Source organism: Cervus elaphus, chromosome 5 (assembly GCF_910594005.1).
Source record: "Cervus elaphus chromosome 5, mCerEla1.1, whole genome shotgun sequence".
NCBI classification, from domain to species: Eukaryota; Metazoa; Chordata; class Mammalia; order Artiodactyla; family Cervidae; genus Cervus; species Cervus elaphus.
Genome location: NC_057819.1, coordinates 32,001,876 through 32,021,501, shown reverse-complemented (window position 1 = coordinate 32,021,501; position 19,626 = coordinate 32,001,876). Strand labels below are relative to the sequence as shown.

The following is a 19,626-nucleotide window of genomic DNA, read 5'->3' as shown; positions in this document are numbered from 1 at the left end:
ATTAATGGAAAAATTAAGAACAGAGCTATCATATGTTCCAGCTATTCCACTGGGCATTTATCCAGAGAATATGAAAACAGTAATTTGAAAAGATACATGCACCCCTATGTTCAGTTAGCCTTATTTACAATAGTCAAGATGTGCAAACAACCTAAGTGTCTCCAATGGATGAACAGATAAAGAAGTGTGTGTGTGCACACATTATATACATTATAGAATATCTTCAGAATATTCCCAGACGATAAATGCCTTACAGAGAGGTGCAAGTTAAAAACAATAAAAATGCTCACAAAGAAAAATTCAACATCTAGCTCAAGTGATCAGAAAAAGCTTCCTAGAGGGGAAACATTTTAAGTTAGTCCTTTTAAAATGCCCAGGACAGGTCTGAGGGAAGAACAGCAAGGAATGAAGGGACCCTGGGGGAAAAGGGTCCCTTTGCTTGTGGCACGCAGACAAAGACCTGAGGAGGACAGCAGTGAGACTGAAACGAAGAATCAGGAAGGAAAATAAATGGATGTTTTCTTTCCCAAACTCCATGGTTAGCTTTTTACAAAGTCAATTTGAACATAGGAGCAGTTTACCCAGAAGATAATGCAAAAGTATTCTTCTTTGTGGTTACAAGTATCATTCATGAAAATTACCATCCACAGGAATGGCTTCTACTTGTCAAGAAATGAGGCCTTAGCATTTTTCTCTCTGAAATACCACCCTAAATAAACAGGTCCACAGCAGTGTTTCTTTTCTTGTACTATTGATCTCATAATCAGCTGAGAAGAGCAAAAATGAAGGAAAGTGTAAATTACGACCTAGCCTAAAAGCAGAGGGGGGAGGACCAGCATGGGTTCCCATAAACATATTTAACTTGCTCGTTTTCACAATCAGCAAAGGGGAGTATTTGCCTAATAAATTAAGAAAATTCTGAGAAATCCTTATAACCTTTTGAAAGAGATAATAGAGACTGGCCACTTTTTTCTTCTTGTCTAAACCTTGGACAAGAGAGAGTAAATGATATTTTACCAAAAAAAAGTCATTTAACCTATTTCAAATATAAAGAAAACTGTAAGATATACAAAAGAGGAAGACAGAGGATGATATGGTTGAACAGTATCACCCACTCAGTGAACAGGAGTGCACAAACTCCAGGAGACAGTGAAAGTCAGGGAAGCCTGGCGTGTTCTGCAACATGGGGTGGCAAAGAGTCAGGAATGACTGAGTGACTAAACAACAAATACAAAAGGCTAGACTTTAAGTTATGGGTGAGATCTTTCTTAATTCTAAAAAATTTCATCCAGTTTGATGCGAAGTATGGTTTTCTTTTCACCAGACTTCCAAAGATTTCCAGGAGACGTGAGTTTCTTTCTTCTTTCCCCTGTGCTAGTCTGTATTTTCCTTCAACCAATTTGAAGGTAAATGCTATCTTCCTAAAAATTGGCGCAAAATGTTTAACATTTACTCCCTTCCTTTAAAAAAAAAAAAAAAATCACAAGCAGAAATGTTCAAAATTCTGTACAATATCCCTGAAGTTTTAAACTGAATAGTTTTTAATCCTTTCCAGAAGACTATATTAATTTCAGTCTTCTGGAAGACTTTTCCTAGACAACTGAGGAGGCAACTGACAGTATGAAAACTGATTATCCTCTAAGGATTAAGTAAGGAAGCAGCTTAAATACTAGGAATGCTTCTACTAGAAGAGAGGAGGTCTGAAACTGTATACATTGTAATAAGATTTCCATTAACATTTTCTACAAAGTTTCACTGAACACTGGCAAGATTGTTGCAATTTTAGAGACCTTAGTGTCTCTCTTCTAAACCATGATGAAAGCATATCTTCTCAAGAAAAGTAATTTCATTTCTAACCCCAGAAGCCTCATTGAAATAGCCTCTTTTCTTTACTCACGTCAATATAATTAGTTACCATAGCTGTACAAGTTATCATCTGTTAACTAATTAAGTTATTTTTGTGATTGCCAAGAAGTAACAGCTACTGAGGACAATTCTGCAGCCACTTTGAAAAGGAAAGATCAACTCAAGCAAGTTTCTGTTTGGGTGCAAGACAGAGAAAGGTAAACAATAGAATAAAAAGCAAAAAGTTTTACCTCTGAATCCAATTTAAAGGTTTAGATAATATGCCTACAATCATTTTTCAAAAGCTAAAGGTAGTAGTAAAATCATTCTCGATTGCAAACAAAATGGAAATAAAAGCATCTTTGAGTACAACACAAAGTTATTCAGCAGAGCACCCAGCAGGTGCCAAGAACAGGGGCTGGTATATCTGATGGGCTTATATAATTCAGTTTTGTTTCATTCATGAAAGCCTAATTCAGGAAGAGGATTTTTCTTAAAACTTCTCAGCTAACTCTAGATTTCTTGAAAACTGAGAAAAAGACAACAGACACAGTTTCAATAAAGTCAGGTTGGAAAACTGATGAATTAACCTATACAAAAATATGCCCTTCCTGGGAGCAAAACTGTATGACTCAGGAGGGAAAAAAAAAAACATATTGGGGAAACATTATTAGCAGATGAACAATAATAAATAACATATATTACACCCAGTGCCTTTAAGACATTTTATGAACAGTTATGTTAATAATGCTACTATATAATAAAATTTCTTTTCTCCTTTCAGATCGTATTTGTAAAGAACACCAGGAGACACTTTATTAGAATGACTGAAAGTCCCAATACTCTTGGCTACATCTCAAAAGAAAAAATAACTGAAATTGACAAAATAGCTTTGTTTTTGCTGCATTTAAATAACAGTGCATCTAGGCTGGGTTGAGATAACACTACTTCGTTCCCCTTTCTATAAAGAAGTGCACATGCTCAATCACCATCAGACCCTGTGACCTCATGGACTGCAACCTGCCAGGCCCCTGTCCATGGGATTTCCCAGGTAAGAATACTGGAATGGGTTGCCATGCCCTCCTCCAGGGGATCTTCCCGACTCAGGGATCGAACCCATGACTCCTGCATTGGCAGGGAGATTCTTTACCACTGGGCCACTTGGAAAGCCCCTTGTGTAAACATACTTCTTTGATTACAGACCTGCAATTATAAAAGACATATTAAATCCTTGAGCCCTGAAATCAGTTGGAAGTTCTCAGAAATGAGTCTGTAAGGCAAAGGACAAATTTCTGTAGAGCCAGACAGTAAGTATTTTAGCCTCTGCAGGCCAAACTTAGCCTCTGAAGCACAAAAGCGGCCACAGACAACACATGAAGAACGAGCCTGGCTGGGTCCCAATAAAACTTTATACACAAAACCAGGCTATGGGCTGAATTTGGCCCAAGGGCTATAGTTTACCCAGTCCTGATCTAGGAGATTAAGTTTTCAACAGTGTGCTGGCTCTGTCCCTGTGGAATGGGGAAACTCACCAACCTCTCTTGGTATTTATTTTCTCAGGAGTCCCAAACTAGATCAGGGATTTGCAGCTTTTTTTTTTTTTAAGCAGTAAGTCTCCCTTTTCTAATAGAAATTAAAGGTGGAGACTAGACCAGATTTTCAGGACTCTCCATAGGCCCCTGGAAGACTCCAAGTGTGTGGTACGATGATAGCTGATTCTAAGGTTCCATCCAGCATCAAGAACCAATATTGACAAGTCTGTTTTCCTCAAGGTCCCTTCAGGCATCATCAGGTAAGGGAAGCAGTCTATGGACTACATGCCTTTCCCATGCTCCAGAATCACACCATCCCTTCCCATTAAGAAGAGCATTGTGGGAATTCCCTGGCAGCCGAGGGGTTAGGACTGTGTGCACTTTCACTGCCGAGGACCCAGGTCTGATCCCCAGTCGGGGAACTAAGATCCCACCAGTCAGGCGGTGTGACCAAAAAAAAAAAAAAAGATCATTACATGACAAAATTAAAAATTACAGTGTACAGGTAAAAAGTAGAAATCAATGAAGTTAAATTCTACTATACATATGTTTAATTAAGATGTCTTTTACTACAAATGTGTAAATATTTTACCCAGAATAAGTCTTAGTACAGTTTTTTTCTAAAGTTTTATATGTAATCAGTAAGTAAAGATCTAAGCAGAGAGTATTTAATCTATTTCTGAAACTGCCCCTTAAGAAGTTAATATGTGGGTGCTCAGTCACTCTTTGCAACCTCATGCAAGTGTAGCCTACCAGGATCTTCTGACCATGGGATTTTCCAGGCAAGAATACTGGAGTGGGTTGTTATTTCTTCTACTCCCTATCTTTCAGACCCAGGAATTGAACCGGCACCTCCTGCATTGGCAGGTGGATTCTTTACCAATACAACATCTAGGAAGCCCAAGGAGTTAATCTATACAAACAGTCATATCTATTAAAATGGATCAAAGCTAAGATTTCCACTTAGTAACAGTTTATCAGCAAATTGGTTCTCAATACTAGAACTGAATTGAATTTTATAAATTAGGTCTGTCATTACACTACTGTCCCTGACCATAGTCAAAAATCTCAAAGTAATTAAAAAAAAAAAAAAGGTGCTGCAAAGTAGAACAAAGGTGTCACAGGAGCTCAGAGGAAGAGTTTATACACTATATTAAATAACAATCAAATATAGTGTAACTGACAGTTCAATATATCAGTACCAAAGTGATTAAACTTATGGAGAGGCAACTGCCTGATACTCAAGAAAAAAAACTTTGTTCCACCAAGTTACATGTTTCTATAAAGGAGGGCTTCTGGAACTACTGCTCCTATTCAGCTTCTATCCAATTCACTATTAATGTAGAAGTATATAATTACATTTTCCACTGTATCTCAAATTCTCAGGGAAAAAAAAAAAATCAAGTCATTAAACAGCATTTATTAGCTCCAGTTCTGTGCTATGGGGTATGCCAAGACCTGAGTTTTAAAGAGACATAGCAAATTCCAGCCAAGCAATCTCTCCAGTGAGGCCAACAGACACCTTACACATTAATCCATTTTAGATGAAATCAAAGTCTTAACTTATACTCCAGATTCAGCCATATTTTAGACCTTAGACCCCCTCCCAAAAACAAATAACTTACAAAAAAAAAAAAAAAAAACAGAATGTTTTAAAATAACAAATACCCCAGACTCTTTCAAGTAACATTTCTAGCCATCAGCTTCTGATAGGAAATGGTTTAACTGACCCCACTACACATAAGAGCAGTTTATCTACATAAATCTTGAATGTTATCATTAAAAGCCCATAACTAAACACATCTACTCTAAAGCAAGACATACTGCATACTTAAAACTTTAATATCAAAGTCAGTCTTCTCAGATAGTAAAGAATCTGCCTTGCAACACGGGAGACCCAGGTTCAATAGCTGGGTCAGGGAGATCCCCTGGAGAAAGGAATGGCAACCCACTCCAGTATTCTGGCCTGGAGAATTCCATGGACAGAGGAGCCTTGCTTGTTACAGTCCATGGGGTCACAAAGAGTCAGACACAAGTGAGCAACTAACACTTTCACACACTTTCACTAGTCTCATGTAACATTCAATATGAAGTCACTTTTCTCAAAGACATAAGTTTACGATATAAGTATGAATTCAACAAATTACAAAAAACTATTTAAACTGCTATCTTTTACAAGTATTTTATATATGATTTCATATTTATAAAATGATGATGATTCAGCTTGTATGAGGAATGACAAATTGAAAACTTAAAAGTCCCAGAAAAATGACAAAGCACTGCTACAACACACAGAAATATCAGAACACAAAACTGAACACACAGGAATGAAATAAAATTTTAAAACAGTGCAACTGAGGCAAAAAGAATGTAGAAAATATAAACCTATGTTCTATTTTAAATCAATATGTAAATCAGTAGTTCCCACTTAAAAACATACTTAAAAGTCACATTTAGTATTTTATTTATATTTATATATAATGTTAAATTTATATATAATGTTCATACACTGGTATTTTTACCTCTGTTTTCAAATAAGAGACTGTGCTTCAGAAAATTAATAGTCATATATCGAATAACTGAACTAAAAAGTTAAATATATCTATGTGACTCCAAAACTGCAATTACAGTAACGTTAGCTCTATATGTTACTGTAAGACCTCTGGAAGTAAGACTTTCAAAGAGGTCTCCTGAGAATCACTCTGTAAACTTCTTGCAATCATCCGTTTCCTACACAAAGTAAGGTGGACAAATACTATCGGCTCATAGCACCCATTCATCTTAACCTCCTTCTTTCCTGCCTTTCTGCAATACAGGCTTAAGTGCAAAATGCTCACATTTCCAGCCTCCTTTGCAACTAGGAGTAGCCATGTGACCCAGCCTCTGGTCAATGACAAACGCCTGGAGAGGACTTCCCTTCAAAATAACAAACTCTTACCAACAAAAGAGGTAAGAGTTTCAACCTCCTCCCATCTCTCCTGCTTGGGATGCAGCCATCATCTTGGGACTTGGAAACCTAAAATCACTTGCTAAGTAGCATGAGCTAGTTTCCTTAATGAAATCTTTGAGCTTCTCCATCAGGCCTGAATGGCCTAACTTGAGATTTCTTATTTTTTGAGAAAGATAAGCCCATCCCTAAGCTTCCATGCGTGCGGTTTCTGATAACCTGCAGACTAATGCAATGCCAACACAATCTGAGCCATGAATCAACTCTACCAATTAGATTTATGTTATAATCACTTCAGTGAGTTAACTGTAAGATACATGAATGATGAAAAATTATCTAAGGGAAAAATAAACACCAACAACTGAAAAACAGTAATATGGGAGGGGAGTTTGAGGGAGAATAGATACGTGTGTTTGAATGACTGAGTTCGCTGTCCACCTTAAGTATCACAACATTGTTAATAGGCTATACTCCAAAATAAAATAAGAAGTTTTAAAATATAACAAATATTAAGCACTCAAGTCAGAGACTTTTAAAAAAAAAATACATGAGCATATTTAATCTATACAATCATGTAAGGCTGGTAATATAAGTTGCTCAATCGTGTCTGACTCTTTGCAAACCCATGGACTGTAGACCAGCAGGCTCCTCTGCCCATGGAATTTTCCAGGCAAGAATACTGGAATGGGTTGCCATTTTCTATTCCAGGGGACCTTCCCAACCCAAGGGTCAAACCCACATCTCTTGTGTCTCCTGCTTTGGCAGGCTACTTACCACTAGCACCACCTGGGAAGCCCCATACTCATCAGTGGCAAAATTTTAACAATCCTTGACAAAAACAGAATATGGTGAAACAGAGCTAACTTTATTCTGAGATTATAACCTTTCTGTCTTTATGATAATAGAATGACCTTTCTTTTATGATGCGACTTCCCTGGTGGCTCAGACGGTAAAGCATCTGCCTACAATGTGAGAGACCAGGGTTCGATCCGTGGGTTGGGAAGATCCCCTGGAGAAGGAAATGGCAACCCACTCCAGTACTCTTGCCATGAAAATTCCGCGGATGGAGGAACCTGATAGGCTTCAGAGTCCATGGGGTCGCAGAGAGTCAGACACGACTGAGCGACTTCACTTTTCTTTTATGAAATGAGAATAGTGGAGAGCAAGTTTAAATTCACTTTAACAAGCTTACTTGTCAAAATAAATAGGTGACAAATCAATATCAGAAGCCCAGAGTTCTATGATTTTTAAAAAGTCCTTGAAATCCAAAAGCCTGAGACCCCATGAGTTGTGGTCTGGACACCAAAGTTCAGGGTCACAGCCACCAGGTTAGATGAAGGGAATATACTCAATAAACTCAAAATAACTCTACTGTGAATGCACTTAAAGATACAAATGTGCAACTACAAAGGAAAGCAGCCATCCCACCAAATGTCAAGTGGGAACAAGGACTTTTAAAGTGAAATGATTTTACCATGCTGACCCCCACAGAGCTTCCTCTAACTGATGTAGATTCAAACCATACGAGAGAAAATGGAATCAAGATAGGAATTCTCACCCATTCCAACTTAAGTCTCAGATGACTTTAGGTTTGGAGATTCACATCTGGGATTAAAGAACTTGTGGGTCTCCGCATACACTGTCTGCCTCTGAAAGAAGTCTGTGGTTTCCCAACTGAAGAAGCAGAGCAGTGCTTGATAAAGCCAGCCCCTAAAGCTCGCCCCTCCGTTTATTCCAGTCCCACAAAAGTAAGGGAATCTGACACAAATGAAGACTAGAAAAAACTGAAATGCAAACAAATTCTTCTTCACCTCTATTCTTGGCATTTCAATCTTTTTTTTTAACTCGTGAGTTTTAAAACTCAGCTCTAGTTGTTTGGAAATGTGTAAATTTGATCAAGCACTTTCTTAATACAGTAACTAATTTAACTTAGCCGAACATTTCTAACAATTTGACCAAAAATGTTCTAATTTGAGTGTGGAGTTTGCAAGACTGCATAATGTCACTTACAGAAGAAATCAGAAACTTTACTGCCTTGAAGACTTCAAATACTTAACTTATATACAGAACAACTGGACAAGTGTTAAATAGGGCTAGTTAATATCTATATATTTTCACTTTTTTTACTTTATTAATGTAAGATTTTAGTTACTTCAAAGGCTGGCCAGCTCTTCTTTTTCACTTGTGCCCTCAAATGCAGTTACTGAAAAATCACAGAAAAAAATCCTATTGAAATATAGAAAACAAATGGCTTTATCTTTATAATTGAAAATAGTAAATACCTCCCAGCTTATAGTTTATGAGTAGTTATCTCAAATGTTAGCACCTACATTTTTTCATCTAATCTTCCAGCACTAGTTTCAGTTATAGAAAGAAAAAAAAAAGTACATAGTATACAAAAACAGCATGTATTCTCCAATATTAACCACACACAAAAAAGAAAGGTAGGTGGCTGGCAGAGGAGGGGAGGCTGTAACAGAAATGCAAAGGCATTATTATATTATATATAATGCCTTTGCATTTCAATTTTACAGTATATATACCTAAAATACATATATACAAAAAAAAAGATTTGTAGAGATATTTCTGTCTTGAACTGATTTTAATGAAACGCTGCACACGCAGCTCAGAGGTCTCATCAGCTCCAGCTGTAATAGGGCCTCTGACCTGCCTCGTCAACACCCACTGCCACCCTTCCCCTCCCTTCCACCTCCTCACTCCTACCAAAAGTAACAATTTAAAGACTTTTTAAGTTCACAGGAAAGGAAAGAGAGGTGGATGCTACAAACTTGATTTCACCTCCACTGACTTCCTTAAACTACTACCAGTGTCTTTTCTACTTGCTTCACGTGCATGGAATATTTTATCTCCTGAAGATTTTCTTCATACACCAAGTATTCTAATTCACTTACATTTGGGATCATGAAACCTTCAAAACTGGTAAAATACACTGCATTTTTATGGAAATATCTACAAAATTTAGGGAAAAAGGTGAATAAATTTTAGCTCTTGTCCATTTATTACAAGCTTGGATGTGTGTGCATGTGTGTGTGTTTAATTTCCTCTAATATATTGATTCAGCCATGTTACTAATGGCCTAATGTATGCAAAATATTTAGCTAAAAGGTACTGAGCTCTTCATTAAGATTAACTCAGGAAAAAAGATAATTTTTTTAAATATCTTAATTTGGTGGCCTCTTGTCAGAGTCAAAACAACCCCAAAAGCTGGTTGTTGGTTTTCTTTCACTTTTAATTTTGACATAGCTTTACACTAAAAGAAGTTATTTTTTTTATAAATGATAGTTCAGAGATCCTATACACTCTTCATCCAGCCTGCCACAGTAAAACTATCAATTCAAATGTCACCGGTTGTCCCAGTGTTTACTTTCTGGTCCAAGACCTCACCCAGAATCCCACAGCTCATTTGGTTATAATGCTTCCTCGGTCTCCTTCAATCTGTGGCTCTTCAGCATGTCATCCTTTTGTAACCTGAACACTTCTGGGTACTGGCCATCTTGTGTGTGTAGCTGCTAAGTCGTGTCGGACTCTTTGCGACCCCATTGACTGTATAGCCTGCCAGGCTCCCCTGTCCAACGGATTCTCCAGGCAAGAATACTAGAGTGGGTTGCCATTTCCACCTCCAGACTGTCTTGTAGAGCATCCTAAAATTTGAATTTGCCATGTTCTCTGACACTCAAATTGAAGGGCTTTTTAGTAAGAACACCACTTCAGAAGTGCTCTTCTTGGTGCATCATTGTCAGGGAATGTTTGACGGGAGGATTCCTACGTGCTGTCTCTAGCATGAATACTCAGGAGAGATCAGAATCACCATCGTCCATCCCTTCAGTTCCACTGCTTGCTAGCTGGCTTCTGAGAAAGTTACTATCAGCCCTCCCCAGAATAAACCACCAATGGTAAATTCTTCTTCAGGGTCTCGTCTCTTCTGATTAGCTTTTACGTGAACACACACCACAAGCTGGGGAACAGAGAGCCTCCAAGGGCCAGAAAGTATTGGTTGGTCAACTGAACTCCCAGCAGTTAACAGGATCAAAATGTAAGTTCTGATTGCAGTTTATCTAGCTCTTATGAAATATCTGAGAAATTCTAAACCTCTAGAAAACTGTTACCAAAAACAGGGTGAGGAGAGGGAACAGCTCATATGATACCAATATCATGGAACTCTCACCAGGGTTCACACTTCCATATCTCTTTACACAAGTCTAGACCAAAGTTCTTTGAGGGAATTATAATTCCTTTTCAAACTTACAAAGTAACAAAGCTAAGAAAACAACAACCACTTTTTTCAAAAGAGTCAAGAAGGCAGTCTTTCTGTTTTTCTAAAAGGTTACTGTATCTTTATTTCAAATAATTCACTTATGTCGGAAGCAAATGCTGCTATTACTTTATGTAATACAACTTTATATGACTTGAATTTCAAACATCAAAGGCAGACTTACTGTGTTTATTTAACTACCCCCCTCAAATCTACCTGGATGAAGTTTTCTCAGGCCAACAGAAAATTAAAGAGAAAAAAAAAAAAAGAACAGACTTATGGTTTCAGACAGGAGGGGACTGGGGGAATGGATTGGGCATTCGGGGTTAGCAGATGCAAACCATTATATACATAGAATGGATAAACAAGGTCTTGTAGAGCACAGGGAACTATATTCAAAATCCTGTGATAAACCAAAATGGGAAAGAAGGTTTTAAAGATCTTATAGGGGCTTCCCTGGTGGTCCAGTGGTTACGAATCCTCCTGCCAAGGACACGGTTCCATCCCTGGTCCAGGGAGAGCCCACATGCCAAGGAGCAACTAAACCTGTGCACCACGACTGCTAAATCTGAATGCTGCAACTACTGAAGACCACGCACCGAGAGCCCGCGCTCCAGGACAGAAGCCGCCACCACGAGAAGCCCACGCACCGCAACTAGAGAAAGCCTGGGCAACAAAGACCCAGGGCTGCCAAAAAAAATGATATACATACTGAACTGAGTCACTTCGTCGTAGAGCAGAAATGACCACTGTAAGTCAACTATACTTCAATTATTTAAAAAAAAAAAAAAACCTTGGTGAGTTTTCATAATTATAGCGTTAAGAGTTTATAGCTGGGTTTGTTTGTTTATTTTACATCCTTTCTTGAGAGGAAGAAAACTGCACCAAGTGGGCAACCCGGAAGTCCTCTTCATTTTTTTTTAATTTGGGGGGTGGGGGGGTGGAGTTGAGTGTCTGTGAAAATCGTCTGGGAAGGACTATATTAAACCAGCCTCCACACAGCACTGCAGTTAGATTCATTTTGAATCTCAGCCAAGATATGCAAAGCTAATTATGGAACTGTTAATTACTAAATGCTTAAAAGGTTATTTGAAGGCAACTAAGTTTCCACCAATAATGAAAAAGAATGTTAATAATTTTTACCACAAACTTAAGTCCTCACTTGTTCAGAGCCACATGCTAATACAGTCTGAAATTAGCTTTTCGTAATAAATGTGCATTTTTTTTAACCTCCAAATTCAAATATCATTGCTATAAGAGGTAAATGCTTGTAGCCAAACAGGCATTACTTTGTGAGACATGCTTTTCAAAATTGCACCCAGATCATTTAGTTGTGTTTTATGAAAAAAAACTACTTGAGACAAATTATTTATTATTAGAGCCCCCAAACGAGCCAAAATATAATCAAAGTATAAGTTGTCAGATGAAAATATAAGACTGCCAGTAAACAATGATAAAAAGAAATGGAAATTTTTATGTGTCAATAGACAATTCTTCCACTAGATTTGAAAGTTAAACATCCACCAGAGAAACTTTTGTGCAGATTCTCACAATTTAAAGTTCCCTGTGCTAAAGGCACTTTTTCAACCCTCTCATTAAGACTCAAGAGGTATTCTACCAAGTGACTTTTGCAAAGAATTGTCTTGCACAGTTATGACCTCTGATGACAAATTCATGAATTAGCAACTAAATCAAAAGGTTAATAGCCACACACACCCCCAAAAAAATCAGTGAAGAACAAAGTAATATTATTAACTAGGAAAAGGTGAGGCAGGAGCTGTTTTTTAAAATACAAACCATTTTAAAACACAAATCATTTTAAAAAGTAACTTTTACAACTAGCTAAAAACACATATTAAATCTTTAAAGCAGAATAAACAACTCTGCAATAGATGTTTCACCTGAAAGACTAAAAACAGGCATTTAAACACCCTACCTAAGCAATCTGAAAGGGTCTGAACTCAATAAGTTAATAAAATGGTTTGGAAAACTCATTTTATTGTTTAAAGCCTTGGGGGCGAAGCTGTTTGTAATTTATTTACATCTTTTACTTCACTAAATTGCTTAGGTGACCAAGCTTCCCACTTAAGTGATTACAGACATAAACCCAAAGAGTTTAATAAAGCAATTACTTAAGAGTTCTGTTTTTCAACAAGAGATGCACTGAAAAATATCAATAGAACGTGTAGTGTTCCTTATTTTCAAGGAGGTTTGTTAGTAAGAATACAGTGCTCCATTGACTACAACTTAGCCATTTTCCAGACACACAATATTAGACACATACTGGATTAAAGATAGCTTTTTTTCCTCCTCCCAGAATACCAGGTGAAATAATGACAGCCCCTTACATCCGAATGTGCAACATCTGGCTAAAAATTCAGGTGACAATTCTGCTTGCTTCTCCTTACCATCTCCCCTCTAGTGAAGTGCCTAAATAAATGGGAAAAATGGATTCCATTTCCCAGGTGGCTATGAAAAGCTTCCTAATTTCATAATAATTTTCAAAGTCTCTGTGTCTGCGCTGAGGTTCTCCCTGCCCCCAAAACCTCTTTAACTTCTTAGCTAACTTTTAGGTTATACAAGTGACAGCATGATTACTTCTAGGCAACTGACTGACCTGGTACAAAAGTATGTCCTCTCAGGGTTTAGGAGACTGGGTTGGTGGGATTTAAAAAAAAAAGGAAATGAATTTAACAAAATATATATATATATTTTTTCCTCTTTCTTCTTAAAGTGCCTTTCTTTTGCTTGTCATAAGAATCATACAAACTCCTCATAAATCTTTCCTGAGAAACAGAAGGAAGCACAACAGCATAACTTTCCTGATTCACGTGTGTCTGTTCATAGGTTTAATAACTTTGCCTTTATATTACAAAATTCTAACTCTCAAGTAGTCATGAGAAGAGAGAGTGCAGGAAAACTTCTAGTCCTTGCATTCACGCACACTCAACAGAAAAGGCACCTGATACCAAAGTTTTGTTTTGTTTTTTACTTCTGAGTAAATTTCAAACTTAGAAGAAGAGTAATTCTTTTTAACGAGCCAGGTAAAGATGGGAAGCATCCACCTTACCAACTACTTTCTCTTTAAAATGATACACATGGAGATTTGCACTGGGCATTAAAGTTAATAGGGTGGACACTTATGAAAGTTCAAAATGTTTGGTAAGTTTCTTTAGGGTGACTTGTTCTGTGAAGGTGTTGGGGGGGGGGAGGTGCAGGGAAATAAAAATGCTGCTTTGAGGCTGTCAGTGAAGCTTGCACATTGTTGGTGTCAGTAGCAACTGACCCACTTCTGACTCAGGCCAAGTTCTACGTTGGTCGGTTTTCACTCTGTTCTCCACAGCTGGCTCGGAAACAGGAAAGTTTAACAGTTCATTTCTTTGGCACAATCCATGCACTGTCACAGTGGACATTCTGCCTCTTTCAGTCTTGTTTGGTGACCGACTACCCCCTGCCACCTGATAGTAGGTATTCAGTCATTGCTATTCTAATCAGCCAACCACACCACTTCCCCCCTCTCTAATTTCCAACCAAGGCCTCTGACATCATTTTCTGACCACCTTACTGAGTTCTAATATTCTCAGCATGTGTGATTTCACTTGGCACCTCAAACACTGAAAGGCATTGAAACACTTCACTGAAATTAGCTTTTCCATCACACTGTGGCTGAGAACCTACAGTTTCAGATGCAGAGGACCGAGTGATTGCCAACCGCAAAACCAACAGGAGGTGGGAAAGGCACAGGAGAAGCAGGGCAGCAAGACCTGAGCAGACAGTCCTTGTTTTTGGTAAAGTAACCTTTAGAACGAGAACTTTCCAGTGACCGTGTGAACTGAATTTTCCTTGTAAAATTTATCACCCATCTTCCACATGTTTGGTAAATATGCGCACTCTAGCTACACTCCCCAGATGTGACGGCTGCATCAGAAAAAAAAATGAAAAACGGTACCAGGTGCCATTCCTGGGCCTTGCCCAAAGGCAGCCGGTGGAAGAGTCTATTTTATCCTCTTCTCCCCGCATTAAATAACAACCGTCAACGGCAGAGAAGGAGAGCATTTGGATGTGAACAGATGGCATCCAACACCTAACAAGTGAAGCCACTCTTTCAAGCACTAGATCCTAAATGTCTGATGGCCCCAAGGATCAGCAGGGCTTATTTGTCTTAAGAAGGTTGGCAGCAGCATCCCCTGGAGTCACCATCCCAACGTATGCGTCATTATCCAGTCAGCAACTACAACCAAAAAAAAAAAAAATCAAACCACCACATTTTTATAAATTTCCCCCTTTCTAGTCCAACTAGAGACGACCAGATCCAACACCATCAGCAATTTCTCCACTTAAAGCCAGAGAAAAATAAGCCTGAAGGTAAACGAAATGCATAAAGGTTAACAAACTTACCTAATTTTGACAAGGTTGTGCAACACCAGAAGAATCCGCAGGGTGCCCTTCCCGGGGGCGGGGGCGGGGGGGGGGGGGCGGTTGGTATTTGAGCATGCCTGCTCTGCAGTTCTGTCTGCAATTGAAACTACAAGCAGTAACCTAGCTATCCAACTTTCTTCCTCCCTTCTTTGGAAAGCGGCATCCTTTTTTCCCCCCAAAAAGCAAAACAGTAAATATACAAACATCTCAACGTTTCACTTTAGAAGAACACGGCGGATTTGTCTTTCGCAGAGCCCTGTAAGTTTCCTCAACACCTCTACGAACACCCTGAACTGTGAAGGCAGAAAGGGACCATAGGCTCGGGGAGGAAGGCAGCCCCGCGGCCGGTGGGGCAAGAGGGACGGCCGAGGGGAGGTCACCCCCGCAGACTCGCAGGCCCAGTGCGCGGCTGGGAAGCCGGGACGCTCGGGAAAGACCTCTCAACCCCGCCGGACAATCGCGGGGGCAGGACAGTACCGAGAAGGCAGCGAAAAGAAGAAAACCCAAGAGAAGGGGAAAATAATGCCAGGACGAGCCGGGGAAGGCTTGGAGATGGGAAGCCACTGGAAGTTGGGGACCTGATGGGAGGCGCGGGTGCGCGGGGCAAACGGCGTCAGGAGGGGTGGGGGCTGGGAGGGCGCAGCCGACGCGGGTCTCACCTGGGGGGTCCTTTCGGCTGGGTTCTTCATCACCGCCTGGCGGAAGCTGTTATCCACGTAGGACGCCATCTCCCCCCGCGGCCCGGGCCGGAGCCGCTCCGCGCCCTCGGCCGCCTCCTCCCGGCCCAGCGCCGCCGCCGCCGCCTCCGCCCTGAGCGCTCCGCCTCGGGCCAACCAGCCAAACCGCGGCGGCGGCCGGGCGGCGGGGCCCGGGGCGCGCGGCGGGGCGGGGGGCGTGAGGCCCGAGGGTTCCCGAGGCGCCCGGCAGCCGGGAGCTCCCGCTTCCTCCGCCTCCTCCGCTTCCTCCGCGCCGCGCGGTCGGGAAGGCTCCCTCCGGGCCCTGGCTCGACACGCCTCCCCGGCTCCTCTCGGGGACGGCGGCGGCTCCTCCCGGCCCTCTTGGGCCTGAGTTATTTTTAGGGAGTTCGAGCCGCGGTGAGGGGGGAGGCTGGGGCGCGCGGGCCTCCTGCTCCTCCGGGCGCAGGGCCGCCCCCTCCTCTCGGGGTCTCCGGAAAGCACTCCGGCACCGCGGCCGCCGTCTGAGGACTGGCTCAGGTCTGGACGCTCCGGAGCTGAATCGCCTCGGTCTCCGTCTCCGCCGCGCCGGAGCTCTGTCTACTGCGCTCCGCCGAGCCCCCCGACTGCTGCTGCATCCCCTCGGGCCGCCCCGCCGCCGCCCCGGCCGCCACCGTGCGCTCCGCCGCCGCCGCCTCCCCCCATCGGCGCGCGCGGAGCGGCCAGAGCGCCCCCGGCTGCGCCCTAGGTCGCCTGACTCTCGGCAACTTTGTTCCCGGTCTGAGGGCGCGGAGGGAAGGGGCCGCGGGCAGCCGGGTCCGGACTCCCGGCGGCGGGCGTCGCGCACTGCCCCCCGGAGAGTGTTTGGGAAGCGGCGACTCCCCTCCTCTTCCCCGCCTCTTCCTCCTCCTGCGCCTCCGCGCCGCCCCGCGGTTCCTTAGGGAGGAAACGGCCTCCGGGGCCGGTCGCTTTGTGCTGCAACCATGGTGAAGAGTGAGTGACGGGTCTGCGGCCAGTGGGCTCGCGCCGCGTCGGCGGGGGCCGGGCGTCCTGCGCCCGGGCCCGCCCCCGGGCCCCCAGCCGGTAGGCCCGCCGGCCGCGCCCTCGCTGGTGAGCGGCACCTTCGGCGGCCCAGGTGAGCCGGGCGTCCCGGCGGCCCGGGGTGGCAGCGCCCTGGCGGGGCTGGCGGGGGCCCCGCTCCACCTGGCCTCGGGGAGGCGACGAGTCTCAGCGCCGGGGCTGAAGGCGCAGACTCCCCTGTCCCCCTCCCCACCCCTTCCCCGGCTTACGCCGCGCCCCCTACCCACATCCCACTCAGGATCCCGGGGGATCTGCCGCGTCCCCTCGCCTGTCCATACTCCCCCTGCCGCCAGGTCTCGGCCGCCGGGGCTGAAAGTTGACCGGGAACAGAAGTCCGGCCGCAGCTTGGGCCGCCCTGGGCAGTCGTTTTGAACCCAGGGGTTGGGCTCCGAGTCGCTGCAGAGACAATCAGTCCTCTAGGGGTTTACTAGGTTTATTTGTGACTTGCTTCAGGGAAAGCGTTCCCCCCTGCCTCGGTGCTCAGCAGGCGCCTGACACTTAAGTGACCGCGAAACTAAGAAGAGTTCAATACTGGACTAAACACCGCCCCAAGACAGGCAAACACTCCAAATTTAGAGGTGATCAGCCTTTTGCGCGAGACTCAGCAAATCCTGTGACATAAGCAGAAACCGTTGCAGGTGTGCTTGGCATGAGGCAGGAGTAAACCTCCAGACCCAAGTCGGACTTGCTTGGTGCAGAAGCACTAGGACCGAGAGCCCTTTAAGATGTCACCATGCCTATTGTCACCATGCCTCCGCCCCGGGGCCCTGCCGCATACCTCGCCAAGGCCAGGTCGAGAAGTGTAAGGTCAGCCAACCAGCGGCCGCAGCTCTGGAGTTCTGGTCCTAGGGTTTTATTTTTACCTGCTTCCCTTTCCCTCACCCTCAATAAGTTCATGTTTTGCTGTCTGTATGGAGGCCATATTCAGAGGAGGATTGTTATTTGCACGACCTACTACTCTGGACTTTCCTCCAATTTTCAAAGATACTGTTTCAACATCTAGTTTATTTTAAACAGTTGGAATAAGTTATGAACAAACATTTTACGTTCCTGAAGTCATCTGCTTGGCATTAAACAGATTGTGTGGCTTCCAAGAGAAGAAACCATCCTGGCCCAAACTTCTGAAATTGAATCTGAGTTACAAATTGTATCTCTAGACCTTTGTATCTCTAGATATTACCCCTGCCCCAACTGCTTCCCCATATTTCTCTCAAACTCCTCACTTGAGGGCCAGCATCAGATTCTTTATGACATAGACCGCCACCTTGAATAAGTGCCATTACCGCTCTGTGAAGAGAGAAAAGAAGAAAAATCAAGTCCAATGAAGTGAGAAAACTTACCTGACATCTCTCCATCTGGTGCCCAGTAGATGTCTAAGAATTAACATGTGCAAACCAGGCTCCAGATCTTTGGCCCCAAACATGCCCCACCCACAGCCTTCCCCATTCCAGCCAACGGTCATCTACACCAATCACCCAGTGCCCAGGTGAGAAACCTTGGCATCTTTCTTGACTTTTTCTCTTACACCCTACAAATTTCAATAAACCTGTCAGCTCAACCTTCTAAGTACTGTATCTGGAATCTAACCTCTACCCACTGTCTTGACTACCATGACTTTGGTCCACGCCAGCATCATGTTTGGCCTAAACTTTGCAATAACCACCTACTTGGTCTCTCTCTTTTCCCCCCTTGCCTCCAACATGCAGAGTGAATCTGTTCATTCCAGTTCAACTTACTCTTCTGCCACACTCCTCTGCCCCTGGAATTCTCCAGGCAAGAATACTGGAGTGGGTAGCCATTCCCTTCTCCAGAGGATCTGCTCAACCCAGGGATTGAACCCAGAACTCCTGCATTGTAGGTACATTCCTTATGATCTGACCCACCAGGGAAGCCCTACTCTTCTGCTAAAAAAGAAAGAAAAGTTCATTAGTTATCCATCACATTTACAGTAAAAGCCAAGGTCCATATTTTTTATGGCCTGAATGACCTACAGACTGGTCCTCCCTCACTTGTCTCTCTGACTCATCCCCTACTACTCAACCCCCTACTCATTTTCCAACTACGCTGGCCTACATGCCACTTCTGGAACTCGCAATCTCATGGCCTTTCCCTTTGCAGTTCCTCTGCCACCTGAATTGGTGACCAGCTTCCCTAGGCCACCAAAAAACAAAACAAAGCCCTCTGCTTTGTTTTTTGTTTTTGATGTTCCCTCCACTCTTCCTTCCTATCTTTATTCGAATGTGACTTTCCCTCTATCTCCACCTGCTCCTCTTTCTCTCCCTTGCTTTCCTTACCACCATCTGACATGTTACATATTTGATTTATTTCTTGTTTGTTTCCCTCCATAATGATGTAAGCTTCTGAAGATCAATGATATTTTTCCTTTTGTTCACCTAACATGAAGTAAATTAATAAAAAAAACTATAGTATCAACTTGTATGTGTAGGAGACTGTTACATACATTATCTCACTTGTGCCCCTGATGGAGGAGGAGAGGCTAAGAGAGAAGCAACCTCTCTGAGCCTGTTTGCTGCTCTTTAAAAATGGGATAAAAAGTGCATGCCCTGAAGATTTGCAAGGATCCAATAGAATCCATTCAAAGTGCCTTGCAGAGTGCTTGAACCATGCTGTGTGCTCAGCACAGTAGTTAATATTTTTAAGATCATGCTCATCCTCCCAACCCTTTGAGGTTAGTGGAACAGTTACTATCATCCTGTTTACAGATGAGGAAACTAAGACTAAAATAGGCTAAGTGACTTGCCCTAGTTCCAGGCCTGCCTTGAAGTTTGGAGGGGTCAGGGGCAAGCTAATATAGACCTCATCATAAATTCTTAAAGCTATAAATTAAATGGAACA

At 42.6% G+C, this 19,626-nt stretch overlaps 1 protein-coding gene across 7 annotated transcripts in view; it reads right to left on the bottom strand.

Moving 5' to 3' along the window:
- Positions 1-15,879, bottom strand: part of RAPGEF2 (Rap guanine nucleotide exchange factor 2) — a 255,991-nt gene extending 240,112 nt beyond the window's left edge. For 5 of the 7 annotated variants that reach the window (XM_043902317.1, XM_043902318.1, XM_043902320.1 and 2 more), the window contains exon 1: positions 15,676-15,878. In XM_043902317.1, the coding sequence (XP_043758252.1) occupies positions 15,676-15,744 (69 nt within the window). In that variant the 5' untranslated portion in view covers positions 15,745-15,878. Of the gene's footprint in view, positions 1-15,675 lie in introns of all 7 variants that reach the window. The other 2 variants (XM_043902314.1, XM_043902316.1) reach the window with 1 other exon arrangement.
- Positions 15,880-19,626: the final 3,747 nt, after the last annotated feature.